Consider the following 20764-nt stretch of genomic DNA (forward strand, 5'->3'; position numbering starts at 1 on the left):
CCTGACATGTAGAATGACACGTACAGTACAATAGCGCCCAAACTTGGCCTCTGACAAACTGAGGCTGGCAGGTTGACTAGATAATAAAGACCATTTGGGAGCTGGGGAGTGGCACACCTGGTTAAGCACACACATTACAGTGTGCAAGGATCTGGGTTCAAGACCACAGTACTCACCTGCAGGGGTGAAGCAGTGCTGTGGTTGTCTTTCTCTATCTCCCTCTCTATTTCTCCATTCCCTCTCAACTACTCTCTGTCTCTTTCCAGAATAAATTAATGAACTAAAAATAAAAAGATTAAAAAAAATTGAAGCATCAGGTTGGAAAGGAAGAGATGGTGTGTTCCCATTATTACAAGATTACTTAACACAGTTACTAGTTTGAGGAATTAAATAAATGATTTCTTAACATTTTAGCTTTAATCTTGAAAAAGTTAAGTTCAGTTTGCCTTTTGAATTTAACTTTAATAAACATTTACATTTTGTTTTTAAGATAGGTCAAGATACTGGCCGAGCTATATTTTGTCAGTAGCACTTAATTTATATTCTCATCTGTACCTGCTCACATGGATAATTTTTATAGGCATGATCATTTCTTTTTATTTGTAAAAGGAAACATTGACAAAACCATAGGATAAGAGGGGTACAACTTTACACAATTCCCACCACCAGAGCTCTGTATCCCACCCCCTCCCCTTATAGCTTTCCTATTCTTTATCCCTCTGAGGGGATGGACCCAAGGTCATTGTGGGATGCAGAAGGTAGAAGGTCTGGCTTCTGTAATTGCTTCCCCTCTGAACCTGGGTGTTGACTGGTCTATCCATACTCCTAGCCTGTCTTTCTCTTTCCCTAGTGGGGACGGGCTCTGGGGAAGCAAAGCTCCAGGACACATTGGTGGGGTTGTCTGTCCAGGGAAGTCTAGTCAGCATCATGCTGTATCTGGAACCTGGTGGTTGAAAAGAGAGTTAACATACAAAGCCAAACAAATTGTTGACCAATCATGAACCTAAAGGCTGGAATAGTGCCGATGAAGAGTTGGGGGTCCTCCATTTTGTAGATAGTTAGTAGGCATATTTTAGTTATATTCCAAAGGGCCTGTGGCTATACTAGTTTTTTGTTTGTTTGTTTGTTTGTTTGTTTGTTTGTTTTTGCCAGAGCTTGAAATCAGATATGCAGGTGGATCCTAATTATTGTCTGGGGAGGTGTTGTCATGGCTGGCAGAAGGACCAGAAAGCTGGATCAGGGAAGAGAGTAGCTCCGAAATATGGGAAAGGTGTATAAATATTGTTGACTGTAAAGCCAATTGATTTGATCTGATCTGGGGCCCATATTCAGCTTAGGAGCCTATGTGACCTCTGCATCCCTGTAGATCTGAGCTCACATTCTGTGGTCATGAGTAGGAACATTCCACGCTGCCCCAATTTCAGGACCGACCCATCTTCCTCAGGTGTAGCATAGAGTATGTTGCCCAGCCTCCCTTCAGAGGATGGAACATTCTCTACCTTGGTTGATCCAAGTTGAGGGCAAGGTCCTATGGGGGCCCACAAAGGGGTCTATTGGAATGACAGGTAACAATGGAGAGAGGGATTTATTTGAGGTCTAGGCCCATCAAGGCATGATCATGTCTTTTCCTTTGAACATAGAGACACATTTGTGTTAAGTAAAGATACCATATGCGTGACTGATTCGAGTAAGTCCTCTCTTAAAGTAGCCAGTGGGCTTTAAGTGAATAAGGAAATGTCTAAAATGAAAGCAGGCCCTCAAATACCAACATGTATTGCTTTTTTCCCATCAGACTTTGTAGTATAATTCTCATTAACATTGTAACTGAAGACTGCTGAAGGAAAGGAGTCCTTGGAATACCTGCTGCATTTAGCACAAGAAAAAAAGAGAGGTCATCAATCTAATTTGTTCACACTTACTTTGAATGCTTTTGATGAAAGCATTGAATTTTTACATTGTGTTTGAAATAAATAATAAGAAAAAACAGTTTTAAAATTAATGTAAGTATCCTGTCTCTTAGGAAAATCAGTATAGAATTACTGTTGAGATAAGTCAAAAGAAGAGTAGTAGGTATTGTTTTAACAAGTGGTTCAGATTCACTATATTGTTTGGTGATATTGACGTTTTTTGTATTCTAGCACTCACTGAATATAATAAAACAATTTCATGTATATATATTACTGTATTGCATAAATACATCAGCATGTAAAAATGCATGTTTTGAGCAAAGAACTGATATAAACTAATTTGATTTAAAATGTTTCTTAAACTGATTTTTTTTCATCTAATAAGGAAATCTTATACGAGGTATATTCTGAACATAAAATTTGGAACTGATAAATTGGCTAAGGGTGTTTATTTGCTCGGCTCTGGGAGGGCGATGGAGAGGGGTAACTTGTGCCTTCTCTTCAGTCACTGCTGTCTGTCTTGCAGGTATTTCCTGCTGCATTTCTTAATTCTGTCACTGTACTTAGCATTCCTGATCTGCGTTACAGATTTTTCTATGAATTTTCCAGCATCGAAGGCACTTAACTTTTGTCTTCACTTAGGTTTGACTCTCCTTGAAGACAAGGGCCAGCAGTCTCTCTAGAAACTCTCTGTAGTAATCACTGAAGTAGAAAGAAGGTGGTAGGGTCCTAACCACCACCAGATGACAGATACAGAGTTAGTGGGCATCTAGCTGGGAACGGGCAGGTAGGTAGTACTGGGCAGATGGGTGGCATTGGGCAGGCAGTCCCAGTCAGAGGGATCTGGATAGCCACTACAGATGCAGCTTGGCTCACAGCAGGAAACTGTGGTGCAGGTGGTCCCAGAATGTGTGGTCACAGCAGAAACAGCTGGGGCCAAAGTAGCTAGATGGAGCAGTGATGAGATCCCAGGGGAGGGAATGCCCACACCAGCTGGGTGGTGTGGAACCAAGGAAGAGTGAATTTTTACCTCCGTTGTCTCTTTCTCTGTTCTGACCACCTGAATTTCAGGCTGCTTTTCTCCTTCCTTGTTAGTTCATCTGAACTTCAAGCTCATTTCCCTGCTGGTTTTTATTTATTTATTTATTTAATTTATTTATTGTGTGTGTGTGTGTTGTTGTTGTAGTTTTTTGAAAATTATATAAACTATGTATGACTAGTTGAAATCCAAATACACACATGATCAATCAGTTTTTACATAGCAGATTTTGTTGCTTTTGCCTATCTAGGAGAAGGGGAGTGATAAATTTGGAAAGTGTGGGGTGTGAAATGAGAACAGATGGTGTATTTATCTTATCCTTTGAAGTACTTGGCTCTTAAACTTGTGGGAGAACACAGACTCTTAAAAATATATATAAGAAATAACCATGGACCCTCTCCAGAAAAAAATATAAGTGCGATTTAAAATCTACGCACAAATGGTATTATTATAAAGTATAAGGACCCCTGTATGTAAACTTAGGGTCTTTTGGGGAGTGGATGAAATTCTCTGTTCCAGCTTAATAACGCTAGCATTTATATCCCTGATATTTGTCGAATGCTTCCGCTATCTATGTCTGTGGAATATCATTCTACACTCAAGTCAGGTGCTTTTCCCTGTGCTCAGTAGCTCTTACTGCCGTCTGACTATTCCATTGTTCAGTTTCTACCTTGTATCAGGAACTGTAGCCATCCTATTCACTGTGTCTCCCTTTGCTATAACTTCTTTTCCTTTTATTAAAAAATATTTTTATTGGGGGATTAATGGTTTCCTGTATAATCTTTGAGAGGCACAACCTCTCATCTCCCCTGCATAGCTGTCTGGGAAACACTCACTTCCCCACCTCAGAGCCCTCTCGTTGTACGCCAGGCCCTTCACCTCATCCCTCTCCCTCCTTCCCTAGTATTTAAAGAAAAGTTGGATGCAGGAAGAGAGAGACCCCCCCCCCCACCAGCACCAAAGCAGTGGGAGCTGGGCTCAAACCTGGGTCGCACTTACGGGAAAGCGGCATACTTCCAAGTGAGCCATTTTACCAGTCCAACTTCTTTCTCAAACTAATGTATTTATTCCTGTTTTGCAATTCAGGTAATTAATACCAAGGTCTCAAACTGTATGGAGCAAAGATTAGATGTATTTGTTAAGTTGCTATTTATATTTGTTTAAATGTCTGGTTTTGGTTTTTTGGTTTTTTTTTTTTTTTTAGTTCTGTTCAAAACTCAACAATGATAGACACCTGCTTCGAGTCATTTTTAGTCTCCAGGGTTCACTGTAGGGTCTGGCACATAAGACATGTTCAGTCAGTTTGGTTCAGTTGAATGTGAGTAAAGGAGTGTGTGGGTGTGTGGGGGGGGAGTGTGTATGGGTGTGGGTGTGTGTATGGGTGGGTGTGGATGTGTGTGGGTGTGTGTGTATGGGTGGGTGTGTGTGTATGGGTGGGTGTGTGTGTGTATGGGTGGGTGTGTGTTGGTGTGTGGGTGTGTGTATGGGTGTGGGTGTGTGGGGGGGAAGTGTGTGTGTATCTGTGTGGATGTGTGTGTGTGTGGGTGTTCTTATTCTGCTTCATTTATTATAGAGATTACAGCTCTGATTTTTCCAGAAAGATTATAAACTCTTCTAGGACAGGAGACTTACTATGTTTTACTGCTTAGTGTCTTAGATAGGTCCTATATCTGCCCAGCATGGGTGATTTAACTGATAAAACATTCAGATGCTCTGAAAAATACAGCATTATTTAAATATGAACTGGTGAGGTTGATGGATTCTTTTAGCAAGTACTTAGGAAATCTTGAGTTAGGAAGACTGAACTTTTTTTGTTGTTCAGATGTACAGATAACAGTTGAGTCATTTTTGTGTTGTAAGTAGTCATTATATATTCTAAACAGGCTTGAATATTTTTCATTATATGTTGTCTAAGGCTCTGGCTTATTTACTAGGTAGAAATGTCTGTTCTTTTCTTTTACAATGAACTGTTTGGGCTTATTTTCTATAAAGGAAATTACATGGCTGGAAAAATATTTTTTCATTTTTTATTTTAAAAAATTGGAACCAGAGAGAACATAGAATACCTTTTATACATTTTCAGAATCTGTTTTTTGGGTATATCTAAGACAGGTCATCAGCTGGGCTTCTGAGGAGACATAAATTCTCCTACTTGACCCATCATTCAGTTATAATTTAGTTTATGAATACTGATTTGGGAATAAAAGATGTATTATGTGTGTGTACTTTTTACATCATAATCTTAACTAGTTGTCAGCTGATAGAAATTAAAGCAAGTAGGGGCTAGATGATGGCACACTTAATTAATTACATAGGTTACAGTGCACAAGGACCTGGGTTCAAGCCCCTGGTCCCAACCTGCAGGAGAGAGCTTCACGAGTGGTAGAGCAGGGCTGCAGATGTCTCTTTTGTCTCTTTCCCTCGGTATCTTCCCCTCCCCTCTCAATTTCTCTCTGCTTCTATCCAATAAAAAAAAATGAAAAATAAATAAAATTTCAAAACGAAATTAAAGCGGGTATTTGCGTTTTAGAGGCAAGTCACATGACAGGAAATTGTAGGGCCAGCGATTAAAGTTTGTCCTTTAGTGTCCTAAGGTTGATGGTGTTTTCTCTGTCACAACCGACTTACTAGAGGTGATGGCTTACAGTTTAAGCTAGTCCCAAATAAATGCCAAGTCCATCAAGATAGATGTTAAAGTGTCATTTATCGCTGGTTACTGTGCTGGTATATTTTCACTTTTACTTAGGTAAATATGCGGAAGATATATTTGGAGAACTATTCAATGAAGCACACAGTTTTTCCTTCAGAGTTAACTCGCTGCAAGAACGTGTGGACCGCTTATCTGTCAGTGTAACACAGCTTGATCCTAAAGAAGAGGAATGTAAGTCTAGTGGTGTTTCCTCTCACATATATTTTAGAATAGATGACATGAGCAGTATAGTATATTGACAAATAGTATTGAACACAGATTTTTTAAAATAAATTTTGTTTACCAATGAACTAGTTGGTGAACTCGTAGTAAACAGTGAATTAAATAAAAAAAAATACTATTAGCATTACTTACTTCTTGACTTTTCTTTCATACTTTTTATGTTTTAAATCATTTGTGTATACTACACAGTTTTTAACAATTTTGACATAATTTTAGCTAGACTTCCTCTCCATCGTCTTTCTCCTCTATACTATATTTCTCCATTGTTGTTTATTTGTCGATGCTTTAGAAATGAAAATTACTTGAAATTCAACATGAAGTTGTTAGGTTTGATTTTCTAAGAATGGAATTCCTATTAATATGTTTTCATGTGTGCATATTGCTAAACAGCTATATGTTTATATGAAATAACCAGATTCTGGTTATTTCAGTGTTACTTCCCACTTTAAATAAACATTTCCTCCCCAAATACAGTGTGCTATTGTGCAGGGTAAAGTTGTTATGTAGTGAGTATTAAACCAGAATAATAGTTTAAAAACTGGGTGAAATAATACTATGAATACCTATGATAAAAAATTCTGTGTCTTAATAGAAGGCATTGAATGTTAATGTTTCTCAGACTCCTTTGTATTTTGTTTTTAAATGGAACTACTGTGAACATAATTTTCATTTATCTACCCTAGAGGATTATTCAATGTGAACCTATCTAACACCTCCGGACATTTTGAATATATATGTGATATAAACAGGAGTTATTTATTATTAATTTATTTGTATTAATTTGAGAGGACAGAGAAAAATTTAGAGCGAAGGGAGACAGAGAGGGAGAGAGACAGAGAGACACCTGCAGCCCTGCTTCACCTCTTGGGAAGCCTTTCCCTCTGCAGGTGGGGCCCAGGGGCTCAGACCCAAGCTCTTGCATGTGGTAACGTGTATGCCCAACCTGGTGCACCACCACCCAGCCTTGGAAGCTCTTCCTTTTTTTTAAAGATGTACTTTATATGAGAGAAACTCACATGAGCAGAAGAGAGAAGCCAGAACCCCAGTAAATGTGCTGCGAAGGGTCAGACCTGGAACCTCAAGTATGAACCTTCCATGCTCTACCAGCTGAGTTATTTTCTTGGCTGCTCAATGCAAGTTATAGTGCAAATTTAGACTTGTACAATAAAGACAGAAAAAAATAAAATTAGGGTGTAATGACAGGTGTGTTGGTAATTAACTCAGCTTCTTTCATCATGACCTGATTGAATGCCAAAATATAAGATGTGGCCGCTTAATCATGCTGAGTTTATACTCCTCACAAAACATACAAGCTCAGGGACCGGGCGGTGAGCACGTGCAATACAGTGCACAAGGACGCCAGTTCAAGACCCCAGTGGCCACCCTCAATGGGAAAACTTCATGAGCGGTTGAAGCAGTGCTGCAACTCTCTCTCTGTCATCTCCCTCACCTCCCTCCCCTCTCTCAATTTCTGTCTTATCAAATAAATAAATAAGTAAACCTGGGGCTGGGTAGTGGCACACTTGGTTAAGCGCACATATCACAATGCACAGGGACCCAGGTTTGAGCCTCCAGTCCCCACCTGCAGGGGCGAAGCTTCACAAATGATGAAGCATCTCTCTCTCTCTCTCTCTCTCCCTCTCCCTCTCCCCCTCTCCCTCCTTCCCTCTTGATTTCTGACAGCCTCTGTGCTATGAATAAAGATAATAAAATTTAAAAAGATAAATACAGATTATGTTAATATAAACTCATACAGGGGCAGGTGGTGGCACACCCTGTTATGCACATGTGTTACCATGCACAAGGACCCAGGTTCAAGCCCCAGCTCCCCACCTGCAGGGGGAACACTTCATGAGCAATGAAGCCGATCTGCAGGTGTCTATCTTTCTCTCTCCCTCTCTATCTCAGTTTTTCTCTGTCCTATCCAGTAAAATAGAAAGGAAAAGAGAAAAAAAAAAAAGGGAAAAAATTTCTGTCAGAAGCAATGGATTCATATTATAGGCACCAATCCTGGTAGCAATTTAAAAAAAAAAAAAGATACACACATATATTTTTGTGGGGGCCGGTTCTGCTCTACACATTGGCTGGTGACCATGGAGGAGGGGGGGATACAGGCCACCCCGGGGGTCCTGGGGACACTGCTGACAGGGCAGGTGTGCAGAGTAAACACGACCACTCCAGGAGAAGCTTCAGAGAGACATCTCGTTTATTTGGGGCCACAAGCAGGTAGATGGTACTCAAGGGTTAGGAAAAGGTTAAGGTAATCAGTAAGTCACACACATAATACAGGGTTAAATCTTCGCCTGTCAGGTGTTTGATGGTTGCTGGGAAGGTACCGTATAAGGTCTGGTCCTGAGCTCACCATGCCTAGGCAGGCTTCTCTCTAAAGGTGAGTCACGAGCTCCTCAGGGCAGGAGGGAAGCAGGCAGTGAAGCAAAACCAGGATATTTGCAGTGGGTTTCAGTCGGCCATATATGGTAACTTACTGCCTTTGGTCAAAAGGAACAAGGAAGCACGTGCAGCAAAGTTCCCGGTCTGGAAAACTCCATCCATCTTAAGGGCATGGGGTCAAGTGGGGACCTGCCTACTGCCCCTCCTGTGAGGAGGGGGCTCAGGATCGGCCCTCTCAGACTCTCATGGAGATAATGGCCTGGAGGGGGCTCAGGATCGGCCCTCAGACTCTCATGGAGATAATGGCCTGGAGGGGGCTCAGGATCGGCCCTCTCAGACTCTCATGGAGATAATGGCCTGGACTTCCCAGACAGGGGCTTTTCCCCACATATTTTCATAGGTCTGGAATAAAACCCAAAGCCATACTTTAAGGGGAAATCTCTTCATTGAGATAAATCTCATATACCCTGTAATTAGACCATGTCAAGGGCACAGTTGAGTGGCTGTCGGTGTTCACTGTTACACAGCCACCACCAGTAAGTGTAGACTCCTTTCATTACCCCACAGAGAGATCTTCCACCCAGTAGCACCCACTCCATTTCCTCCTCCTCTCACCCTCCTGCCTCTAGCAGTTAAGTTATTAATCTGCTTTTTATTTCTGTAGATTTTATTCTTGACATTTTATATAAATAGAATCATATAATATGTGGTCTTTATGAATTCTTTTACTTAGCAAAATGTCCTCAGATCATTTTTGCATTTTTAACTCAATTACTTTTATTGCTGAGTTATAAGAATTCTGTATTCTGTATCTAAGTCCTTTATCAGAAGTATGATTTACAAATGCGTCATCCCATCATCTGGGGTTTTTTTCTTGGCATGTGTATGTACACTAACTATATTACATAAAATTCTTAAAGTGGTGAAAAACTAGTGGTGAAAAACATTTTATAGTTATATTTTCAGGAATATCATTTGTGTCCAAAGTTTCTTTTTTAAACTTACTTTAAACCTTTAGTGGCATTAAGCTGTGACTTTAATGGCAATGATTATGTATCATCTTAAATTCATTTTAATTCAAGTATGTTTACAGACATGCTATATTGGCTTACTCTATTCTGTATTACTGTTTAAATAATGTCAGATGTCACTAACAACTGGAAGGTGTTGGCCACTGTGTCCTGTTAAGACAGATGATAATGATAGGGTTTTTTTTTTCTTTTTTTTCTTTCTTTTTAAAATTTCTTTATTGGGGGATTAATCGTTTATAGTCAACAGCATAACATCTCCACATAACAATACAACCCCCACTAGGTCCTCCTCTGCCATCATGTTCCAGGACCTGAACCCCCTACACACACACACTGAGTCTTTTACTTTCTTGCAGTACATGGGGAGTTATTTTAAATTAGCACATATATAATAGAACTGTGTTAGTTACTGTAGATAACTAAAATACAAGATAGGTTGAGTCTTTATGGCCTTATAGTCAGTAGAGGTCCGTAACAGGATAAGAAGCTAAAGTAAACTTGATGATAACATATATTTCTCAGTCTTGAAGCTATTTTGACAGTAAAATTTGTTTTAACTTTATGATATATATGCAAGCTACAGCATCTTATGTAATACAGAGATCGGTAACATTATTTACCCAGGATGCCACTAATAACATAGACCTTCAGTGTTACTGGTATGAGCTAAATAAAAATAATAAAGGGAGATAAACAAAGGGGGGAAATGTAGGTTGATGGGCAGGGGTGACAAGTAGAGCAGAGGTAAAGGCCCGCTTGGTAGAACAATGTGTACATACAACAGGTATAAACTGAGAGTCTTCAGAGCCTCAGAAGTCAAAGGTTACATTTAAAACCTATCTGACTGGGAGTAGTTACACAGATTATAGTGTGGACTGTAATAATAGAGCAAATGCAGCTTCTGCTTCATAAGCGACAACTTCATAAGTCATGCTCGTTTTAAAAAAGTTATAGTATATGAAAATTTTTTCCTTATGGTAAGTTATCTTAGCAAAATGACACAAAATACATTTTGTGTTATTTTTGTTTTAGTGTCTTTGCAAGATATAACAATGAGAAAAGCTTTCCGAAGTTCTACAATTCAAGATCAGCAGCTTTTCGACCGCAAGACGTTGCCTATTCCGTTACAGGAAACGTATGATGTTTGTGAACAGCCTCCGCCTCTCAATATCCTCACCCCATATAGGTCAGTAGGCTGAAAAGTCAGGAGACTCGTTATTCATATCAGGCTTCTAGTTCAAAGAGGTTGCCATCTGTCTTTATATACCAGTCTTTATTTCACGGGGCCTCTGACCCTCCGTTTCCGCTACACTACCTTCAGAAAATGTTTGCTAGACGAACTTACATGAGTTTCTGAAAGTATGGTATACAAAGACAAGACTCAAGCCAGGCATTATAAAGAAAGGTCAAGCTTTTTAAATAAAGGAGCAAGGAATTGTCTTTTTAATGATTATTCAGATAGGAAACAAATAAGAAAAAAAAACTCATAAGTAATATCTTGCTGAAAAAATAGGTATTTTTGTTTCTTCTTGCCTACTCTTGATCTGTATGCACTTAATTTTTATGTAACAACTGAAATGCCTTTTTTTTTTTTAAATTTACCATATAAGATAAAATTGAAATTGTCCAGACTGTTTTTTACTTTTGTCTTTTGGAGTTCTTTCCCATGGTCGGTCTATTAAGTGAATAATTCAAGGTGAGTAACCCATGTCAAGAGTAAAATTGTTATGAACTGTCTGAAACTGTTAGTAGACAAACCAGTATTACCACCAGTCTTAACTGTTGGGTCTTATATTTGACACTTGATAAGATAACAAGTAAATTAGAGTTCTGGCAGAAGCCCAGTACAATTCTGTCTTCTAAATGATATTATTATTCTTTCAGGCTTTCGCTTTGGCAGAACATTTTATAGTGGTTGGAATTTTCCAAAAGGATTTTAGAAAACTTGGCACTAGCAGAAATTAGAGATGAAAATGGTTCATATGTACGTTATTAACACTAACTCTGAAAAATATCTAATTTTTCCATTTTCTTTATCTTCCTATCTGGTTTATGAAAAAGGCTTCATGGGGGGCAGGGAGGGCAGTATTTTAACTTATTTCTTATTTTGCCAATATCTTATTTGCACATGCTTTATTTTATTGAGATAAAAACATTTTGGTACACTTAATTCGGTTCTGCCTCTTACCAGTGTGTACTCTACTTGATGTTTTATATCTCAGAGATGATGGTAAAGAAGGTTTGAAGTTTTACACAAATCCTTCGTATTTCTTCGATCTATGGAAAGAGAAAATGCTGCAGGATACCGAGGATAAGAGGAAAGAAAAGAGGAAGCAGAAGGTATTAGGAAACCTTAAAACCATTGAAGTCACTAGTTGTCATGTATCTGTGTCTTATTGCAGTATATGAAATTCCACTAAGCCTGCACTCTAGTGGTTCATGTTCAGGGGCTCTATATGGCCAACTAGTAAGGTCTTTATACCTATCCAGAAAAATCCCAGTACAGTGAGGGGCCGGAGAACAAGTAGTTGTTATTATATGTTCTATTGGGAGCTACAGCTGAGGCATGACAAGGGTCGCACAAAAGAAAGAACGGGTTTGGTAAACATTTCTAACAAAACTTACATTCAGTCTAGGAAAAAAACAAATTTTTTTTTTTAATTAAGTGACCAGAGAAGAGAAGGACATACTGATAAGAAGGAACATTAGAATATTTTGCAGATACTATTATTAAGTAGATTAAGCTAATGTTTTATTACCAGACAGTATATCCTCAGTGTTTTTTGGAAAGGATATTACATTCTCACTGAGTTCTCATTATCTCTCTGCTGTGTTCCCATTTTCTATGTCCTAATAAAATTCACTTGGTTCTGCTTTGCTTCATATTAATGATCACTAGAACTATAGAAAGGAAGCAAAGATGAATGTAGGTAGAGTTATGGTGGAGGCAAAGTATGTCTTCGTTCCTGTTGCTTTCGTAGCTCTCTGCTTCTCCTTGTTCCCCATAATCTCTTCATGTTATTATCTTCTGTACTAGACAGTATCTCAGTGTTCTAGCCGAAGTTTCCAAACTCAGATGACTGACAAACCAAATTAAACCTGTTAACAGTGTTGCCTATGTTTGTTTTATGACATAAACAGTGGTTTTAAAAAAAATTTAAACTAGAATGTTCTAAGTGGATACACCTGGACCAGTTCACTTAGTCCTCATTCATACTTGACAGGTTTTCATTCGCGTATGTTACCTGTTTGGCCATGGTGGGCATTTGAATTTATTGTATCTACTCTAGATTTTTTCTATGCTTTCTCACATAATTTGAACCATCTTTTGTTTTATTTTTCAAAGATTCTTTTTTATTTTGTGACACAGCTAGTATAGACTGACTGGATTTTTTTCTTTTTTAATGTTCTGGCTTGCTAATTGATCACTTCCCAGATAGCATAAAGCCATGTAAAATTTAGGCTCTGCTTAGTTAGACAGTGCCACAATGGAATACGTTTCACTAGTTATTGCAAAAACTGTTGGGTTGTTGGAAAAGTCATGACACATTTTTTTTTTTTTTTGCATAGAAAAACACATCATGAGGCCAGGTGGTGGCACACCTGGTTGAGGGCACACGTTACAGTGCACAGGGACCCAGATTCAAGCCCCTGATCCCCACCTGCAGGGCTGCAGGTGTCTCTCCCTCTCTGTCTCTCCCACCCCCTCAGTTTCTCTCTGTCTCTATCCAGTAGGAAGGAAGGAAGAGAGGGGCGGAGGGAGGGAAGGAAGGAAGAAAGGCAGGGAGACATGTCATGACTTTTCTGACAACCCAATAATAGCTATGAAAGCAGAGATAGTAAAGCTTTTTCTCTTTAATCCGAACAGTCTTCCTGACTTCAAATTTTATTACTTGGACAAACCTTTCTCTTTTTAATCTGATGCATGATAAGAAACTGGTATTATACTCAGACTAGCTAAGATCTAATGCTGAACATTCAAGTGAATTTTGTCGGTTACTCTTACGATTATTATTTGAAATTGTCCTTTTCTATATTGATGTTAGAATTTCATTTTGATTGTTATAACCTCTTTTTTAAAAACTCAGCACTTCAGCATTTGGCTTTGTTTCAATACATCTGTTATAGCAGAAAAATCTAGATCGTCCTCATGAACCAGAAAAAGTGCCAAGAGCACCTCATGACAGGCGGAGAGAATGGCAGAAGCTGGCCCAGGGTCCAGAGCTGGCTGAAGATGATGCTAATCTCTTGCAGAAACACCTCGAAGTTGCTAATGGCCCCGCCTCTCATTTTGAAACAAGGTTTCTTTTCTTTCATTTGTTTTTTTTAAAGCTTAATGATAAAAAATTTTTTAAAAAAAACCACTGGCATTATCTGTACTATCTGTATCTCTTAAGTCTTAGATTCTGAACTGTTAAATTGACAGACTGTTCTAAGTATAGAGATGATTTCAAAACTCTGGCCACTACAAACCTACTGAAGTCTAATTTGAGACAGGACATTTGTATTCCTGGACTTTAGTTTTATCACCTGTAGAAAAGGTGGTTGTATTAGAGGATCTTCAGGGTTGTTTTAGTTTACAGAAGAAGTCTCAGCTCCCTCTCAATACTTCAGGCAAAGTCGTCTCAGGTTTTATAAATTGAGAAAATGGAGTCTGACATTTTTGAGGTACTACCGATTTATTACATACAAGATAAGAACCGAAAGAGTTACAGTTTGTTCCTTTTTCTGTCATCTGATTTCCTTTCGATGCTGCATCTCCCACCTCAGAGGGATCAGTACCTTTAAAGAAATTTACTCAAGTGTAGATAGAGTAGGCCCTTTCCCTTCTCCCAGTAGCCAGGAGCCCCGTCTAAGTGGCATGCTACCACACCATCGCAGTATCTGTGTAGAAATCTAAGTGTAATTGAATGATAATAATAGTTACTGATTTTTTAATGGTATAGAGATCAAAGTTTTCTTTTAGTAATACATATAAATGGTTTAGCCTTAAGTGTGAACTCTCTTAGACTATTTAGAAGTAGTATATCAATACATTAAATATTTTAAAAAACCCTGAAAATTGAATTTTTTAATTATGTATAGACAAACATTATTGCTACTACTGTTAAACACTTAAGGTATTTACTAACAGTAATTTTTTTTTTTCTTTTTTAACCAGAGCACTGCTTAGCTCTGGCTTATGGTGGTGCTGGGGATTGAACCTGGCATCTTGGGGCCTCAGATATGGAAGTCTTTTGCATAACCATTATGCTATCTCCCCAGCCCAGTACAATAATTTATCACTTGCTTTGTGCACATCTTTTAAATCCAGTTTTGTCTCTAGCATGTTCCATAGTCAGTAAATATTTATAAATCTTTACATGTTCAGGGATCTAAACTTTTGCTTAGATACCATTTTAAGTCACGTGTCCCTTTGTTCAGCTATTGGTTGTGGGAAAAAATCATGATGCATTTTTGTATAGAGAAATACATCATGACTTTTGCGACAACCCAATCTTTTCTGAATACCCTACTGCCTTTGAAGACACCCCAAAGGTTTTATTAACAACCATACTGTAAACCGTTAACCTCACAGTAAAATGATAAGAAAGAACCCAAAAGATAAAAATAGTGTAGTTACCCAGCTCTGGGGGTGTTAGTTTGAGGGAAACCTTTCTCCCAAAGTCTGCTATTTTATAGAAGACACATAGGTTTAGAGTGTAACAAGATATCACTGTGGTAGACAATACCAGTTTTCACATTCTCAAGGTTTTTATCATTGGCATCTTGAGAAGAAAAAAAGTCAGATAGCTTAGAACACAATCTGTTAAAAATTTAATTATTGTCTTGTTGGTTAGATTACATATATAAGGTTCTTTATCCTTGTGAATCAAATATTGTATTATTAAAAATGTAACTGAAAGCCATCATAATAGACCTTAGCTAACAAGGAAAGATTGCACTGGAACAGCATTCTTAACTTTAAAAGCAGGGTTGATATAATCAGTTTCTGAACGATGTTTCTTAAGAATTGTTAAAATACTGGCACTCAAGGGCTAAACCTTAAGTATCTTAAGAACTCTTTATACTATCAGTAATTCAAGAAAAAAACACAAATATATTGTATTTTGTTTTAGACCTCAAACATACGTGGATCACATGGATGGATCTTACTCACTTTCTGCCTTGCCATTTAGTCAGATGAGTGAACTTCTGACTAGAGCAGAGGAAAGGGTGTTAGTCAGACCACATGAGCCACCTCCGCCTCCTCCTATGCATGGAGCAGGAGATGCAAAACCCATATCCACCTGTATCAGGTATGTTGGACAAGGATGATGTCTTTACCTCAGAAGTTGGTAACTTTTTTCTTTAAAGGACCAGATAACAGATATTACAGGCATTGTGCACAAATAGTTTCTGACACAACTATTCAGCTCCGCCACTGTTGTGTGAGACCAGTTACAGACTATGCATAAGCAAACGAATGTTTGTGTTTCAATAAAACTTTATTTATAAGAGGAGGGAGCAACTTAGATTAGATTGATGGGGTATAATATACCAGCCTCTAGTAAGAACTGGCATATTCACTTGAAAGAATTAAGCTAATGAAAAATTAAACATTTAAAAATATTACCTTATAAAATACATGATGGAAAGTATTCATAAAATATAAAAATTAGGGGACGGGCGGTAGTACAGTGGGTTAAGCCCACATGGCACGAAGCGCAAGGACTGGCGTAAGGATCCCAGTTCCAGCCCCCGGCTCCCAACCTGTAAGGGGGGAGTCGCTTCACAAGCAGTGAAGCGGGTCTGCAGGTGTCTATCTTTCTCTCCCCCTCTGTCTTCCCCTGCTCTCTCCATTTCTCTCTGTCCTATCCAAAAGCAATGGCAGCAATAACAATAATAACAACAACAACATTAAACAACAAGGGCAACAAAAGAGAAAAAAATAGCCTCCAGAAGCAGTGGATTCATAGTGCAGGCACCGAGCCCCAGTGATAACCCTGGAGGCTATATATATATATATGAATTATTGAAATGCCTTAAGGAACTAAGGGATGGAAATCAAAGATGTGGTTTTAAATGCTAATAGGTTAGTATCATGAATCAAAGATTTGAGGAGGAATAGGGAATTGCTCATAATAATCTTCCAGTAAAGCTGTTTTCAAGTTTTATTTTGCCCATTACTAATAAGTTATAAATTTTAATAGCAAAATAGAGATCAGCTTTACAGTTTTCAGTTAAAGTTTCATTGACTCCTGTCACTGACTCCTGATTTGCTGTCTTCAGAAAGGGGAAGGGCCATAAAGTACCTTTTGCAGCTCGCAGTAATGCATTGTCTTTGATTTAGCTGAAAAGGCATGTGATGAATTTTAACGTTTCAATTTAATACTGAGTTGTACTGGCCATAGGTGTTGCTACATTTACTGTGTAAAACTGAACGTTTTATTTCTCTTTTGTCTGATGTGTGGCATGTAAAGATCCTCTCCCATTCTATAAAGGGTCTCTTTGTTTAGGTGGTGGTTTCTTTTGCTGTGCAGAAGCTTTTCAATTTGATGTAGTCCTATTGATTTATTTTTACTTTAGTGTTCCTTGGAATTGGGTCTTTTAAAATATATTTTTATTATCTTTATTTATTGGATAGAGACAGTCAGAAAGCGAGAGGGAAGGGGGAGTCTGAGAGGGTGAGAGACAGAGACACCTGTAGCACTGCTTCACCACCTGTGAAGCTTTCCCCCTGCAGGTGGGGACTGGGAGCTTGAACCTGGGTCCTTGCACACTGTAACATGTGCGCTCAATCAGGTGCACCACCACCTGGCCTCCAGGTGGGTCTTCATCTATGAAATTTATATGGAAGAGTTCCACCAATATTTTTCTCTAGGTATTCGATAGTTTCTGGTCTAACATCCAGGTCCTTGTCCCATTTGGAGTTTACTTTTGTTTCTGGTGAAATATAGTGGTTTAGTTTCAGTCTTCTGCACGTTTCAATCCAGTTTTCCCAACAGCATGTGTTGAAGAGACCCTCCTCTCCAAAATGAGATGTCTGTAGGTGTGTGTGTGTGGGGGGTTATTTCTTAGATTAAGCATAAAATACTTGAGTAGAAAGAAGAGCCACGCGAAAGGGGAAAACTATTGAAACTATTACAAACCAAAGCACCACCTCTCAAGTTTTCTTGCTACTCTATGTTCCGCTCTCACTGTGTTCAGGAAACTGTGGAAGATTTCTGTAAGAATGTTGATGCAGCACCTTTGATAGGATTGCTGACCATCGTTTATATTTCGTGTGGTTATTAATTTTTTTTCTCCTTTAGTAACCTGTTAAGATTTCTGTGTCATCTCAGTTCTGCTACAGGTTTGATAGAAAACCGCCCTCAGTCACCAGCTACAGGCAGGACTCCTGTGTTTGTGAGCCCCACCCCACCGCCTCCTCCACCACCTCTTCCATCAGCCTTGTCAGCTTCTTCCTTAAGAGCTTCAATGACTTCAACTCCTCCCCCGCCAGTCCCTCCCCCTCCGCCGCCGCCAGCCGCAGCCCTGCAAGCCCCCGCAGTGCCGCCGCCTCCAGCTCCTCTGCAGATCGCGCCTGGTGTTCTTCACCCAGCTCCTCCTCCAATCGCACCTCCTCTAGTTCAGCCCTCTCCACCAGTAGCTAGAGCCGCCCCAGTATGTGACACTGTGCCCGTTCACCCACTCCCACAAGGTGAAGTCCAGGGGCTGCCTCCACCCCCACCACCACCTCCTCTGCCTCCGCCTGGCATTCGGCCATCATCACCAGTCACAGTTGCCGCTCTTGCTCATCCTCCCTCTGGGCTCCATCCAACTCCATCTACTGCCCCAGGCCCCCATGTTCCATTAATGCCTCCATCTCCTCCCTCACAAGTTCTACCTGCTTCTGAGCCAAAGCGTCATCCATCCACCCTACCTGTCATCAGTGACGCCAGGAGTGTCCTTCTGGAAGCAATACGAAAAGGTAATTTTCTCATGGGCAGGAGTACCATATAGTAGCCATAGAAAGTTTTTAAATGGGCAGCCGGGCAGCGGCACGACCAGTGAAGCGCCCACATTGCCATGCTTGAGGACCCAGGTTGGAGTCCTTGGTCCCCATGTGCAGGGGAGGAGCTTCATAAGCAGTGAAACAGGGTACTGATGTCTCCCCCGCCCCATTTCTCTCTGTATCATAATAAAATAAATAAAATAGCAAAATAAAGTTTTTAAATTTTGAAGACCACTGTATTTTCCTTTATAAATTTTTGGATGATCTAATCACTACACACAAGATCTTATTTTTAGTTTTTCTGTTTTCCTATTTTATTATTCTTATTTATTGGCTAGACACAGCCATAACCAGAAGGGAAGGGAGTGACAGAGGCAGAGAGACACCTGCTTCACCACTTGCAAAGCTTTCACCCTGCAGGTGGGGACTGGGGGGCTCAAACCCTGGGCCTTACACATTGTAACATGTGCTCAGCCAGGTGCGCCACCACCTGGCCCCACACAAAATGTCTTTAGAAAGCTGTGTTCAGATTTACTTTATATCGGGCAGGGTTAGATAACATAATGGTTATGCAAAGGGCAGACTACGTCATGGGGGCATAGCTCAGGGGTAGAGCATTGACTGCACAGTGCAGACGACTGTGCCTGAGGCTCCAAGTCTCAGGCTCATTTCCCTGCACCACCATAAACCAGAGCTGAGTAGTGCTCTGGCAAGGAAAAACAAAATCAAATTTATTTTATATCATTTTCAAGATCACATTTAATCATTTTGTGTTATACTTTGTAGGGATTCTTAAAATGTTTTTTTAATGGATAGAGGTGAAAAGTGTCTATGTTCAAGGAAATGTTTAATATGTTTAATATAGTAACTCTTTCAAAAATGGTAGTTTCTTTTAATTTGGCCAGCTTTGCCGTACCACCTCTATTCCAGACAGTAACAGTATAGATGAATAGTAGTACATTTCTGAGAGAATAAACTCACTGAATATATTCAACTTGCTTAATTTATGTGACTATCTAGGTATCAGAAGAAATGTATCACCTGCCTAAGTCTCCCAGGGGCTCATAGAGTGGGTATAGTGACTAAATAAACTGCAGGCGTCTATTGGATAACTGCTAGATTTCACCAACTAAATATCACAGATGGTAACATAACGAATGAATGCCTCTTTTAATACAATCACTTCAAATTATTTTTACTAGCTCTTACCTTTTCTTTCTTTTTCCCACGTGTGTTTGTTTGACTTTATTCCAGAAAGACTAATGAGTTGCGGTATCTACGATTTCGGTTTACAGTAAATGCTTTCTATTTATCATATCAGGTATTCAGCTTCGCAAAGTCGAAGAGCAGCGTGAACAGGAGGCTAAACACGAACGCATTGAGAACGACGTTGCCACCATCCTATCTCGTCGCATTGCTGTAGAATATAGTGATTCAGAAGATGACTCAGAATTTGACGAAGTAGATTGGTTGGAGTAAGAGAAACGCATTGATAAATATTACAAAACTGAATGCAGATGTCCTTTGTGGTGCTTGTTCTTTGAAAATGTTTGGTCATTCCAGTGTTTCACTTTCTTTTCCTTCTGATGAATAACCCTTTTCCTTCATAATCTTTTTTATTTCTAAGAAAAAGTATTAGCATACACTTCAAACTAAATGTTTTACAGTGGCTTCTCTTTTTTTATGTTTCCCTGAAAAGGCATAATTTGATCTAATAAACCACTAAGTATTAAGCATGGACAGCTGTTGTGAGAGTAGCAAATTCTGTTTGGTTTTTTTTTTATATATATATATATATATATATATATATATATATATATATATATATATATATATCTTAATTGTGCACTTTGTGAATTTTAATTTAAAGAAAGCAACTGAGTTTGAAATCTTGAAGGCAGCTGTATCTATTAATGAGCCTTATTCCGTTTCTTGATGTTTTAAAAGAAGGAACACTGCCTTGATTATATGAGTACACTCGGAAAGTACATTTAGCTTGTAGATTGAATTCTCTTAAAGGAATGCTTGAAACTTTTTTTTTAATTATTGTTTTATTGTTTTGAATACTTGCCTTATTTGAATGTTTAGCAGTACTCCCTTCCCACTTATATATTGTGTAGTGTGGTTTTGCTTGCCTGTAAGAATTTAAAAAGTTTCCATGTGAAATACTCTACATAAACATACATGTAACGTAACATAACTGTTAGGAATAACAGTCTGATTTAATAAATGGTTCATTTTAAAGTCTCATGGGTGTTGTTCTTTGAATAAAAATGATTTCTGATTATCAAATAATATGAAGTAGGCACTAAATTGATAGTAAAAGAAAAAAATAAACCACTTAAGGTGTGTGGTTTCTTCTTAATTGTGTGATTGCGTAAGTTTCTACAGCTTTCCTGTTGATTCCACTAAGTCAGTATTTTTCTTCCTAGATGGTCTTTCAACTTGCTCTTGAATTTTAGCACACCTGGACTTATTCCTGCAGTT

At 38.9% G+C, this 20764-nt stretch overlaps 1 protein-coding gene across 4 annotated transcripts in view; it reads left to right on the top strand.

Annotated features, from left to right (window-relative positions):
* WASF1 (WASP family member 1) overlaps positions 1-20524 on the top strand; it is a 58730-nt gene extending 38206 nt beyond the window's left edge. Inside the window, exons 3-9 of one of the 4 annotated variants that reach the window (XM_060190648.1) lie at positions 5693-5827; positions 10333-10486; positions 11523-11640; positions 13432-13601; positions 15420-15599; positions 17595-18253; positions 19599-20524. In XM_060190648.1, coding sequence (XP_060046631.1) covers positions 5693-5827; positions 10333-10486; positions 11523-11640; positions 13432-13601; positions 15420-15599; positions 17595-18253; positions 19599-19756 — 1574 coding nt within the window. In that variant the 3' untranslated portion in view covers positions 19757-20524. Of the gene's footprint in view, positions 1-5692; positions 5828-10332; positions 10487-11522; positions 11641-13428; positions 13602-15419; positions 15600-17594; positions 18254-19598 lie in introns of all 4 variants that reach the window. The other 3 variants (XM_060190647.1, XM_016191739.2, XM_007531164.3) reach the window with 3 other exon arrangements.
* The last annotated feature ends 240 nt before the right edge of the window (positions 20525-20764 follow it).

Source organism: Erinaceus europaeus, chromosome 4 (genome assembly GCF_950295315.1).
Source record: "Erinaceus europaeus chromosome 4, mEriEur2.1, whole genome shotgun sequence".
Classification (NCBI taxonomy): Eukaryota; Metazoa; Chordata; class Mammalia; order Eulipotyphla; family Erinaceidae; genus Erinaceus; species Erinaceus europaeus.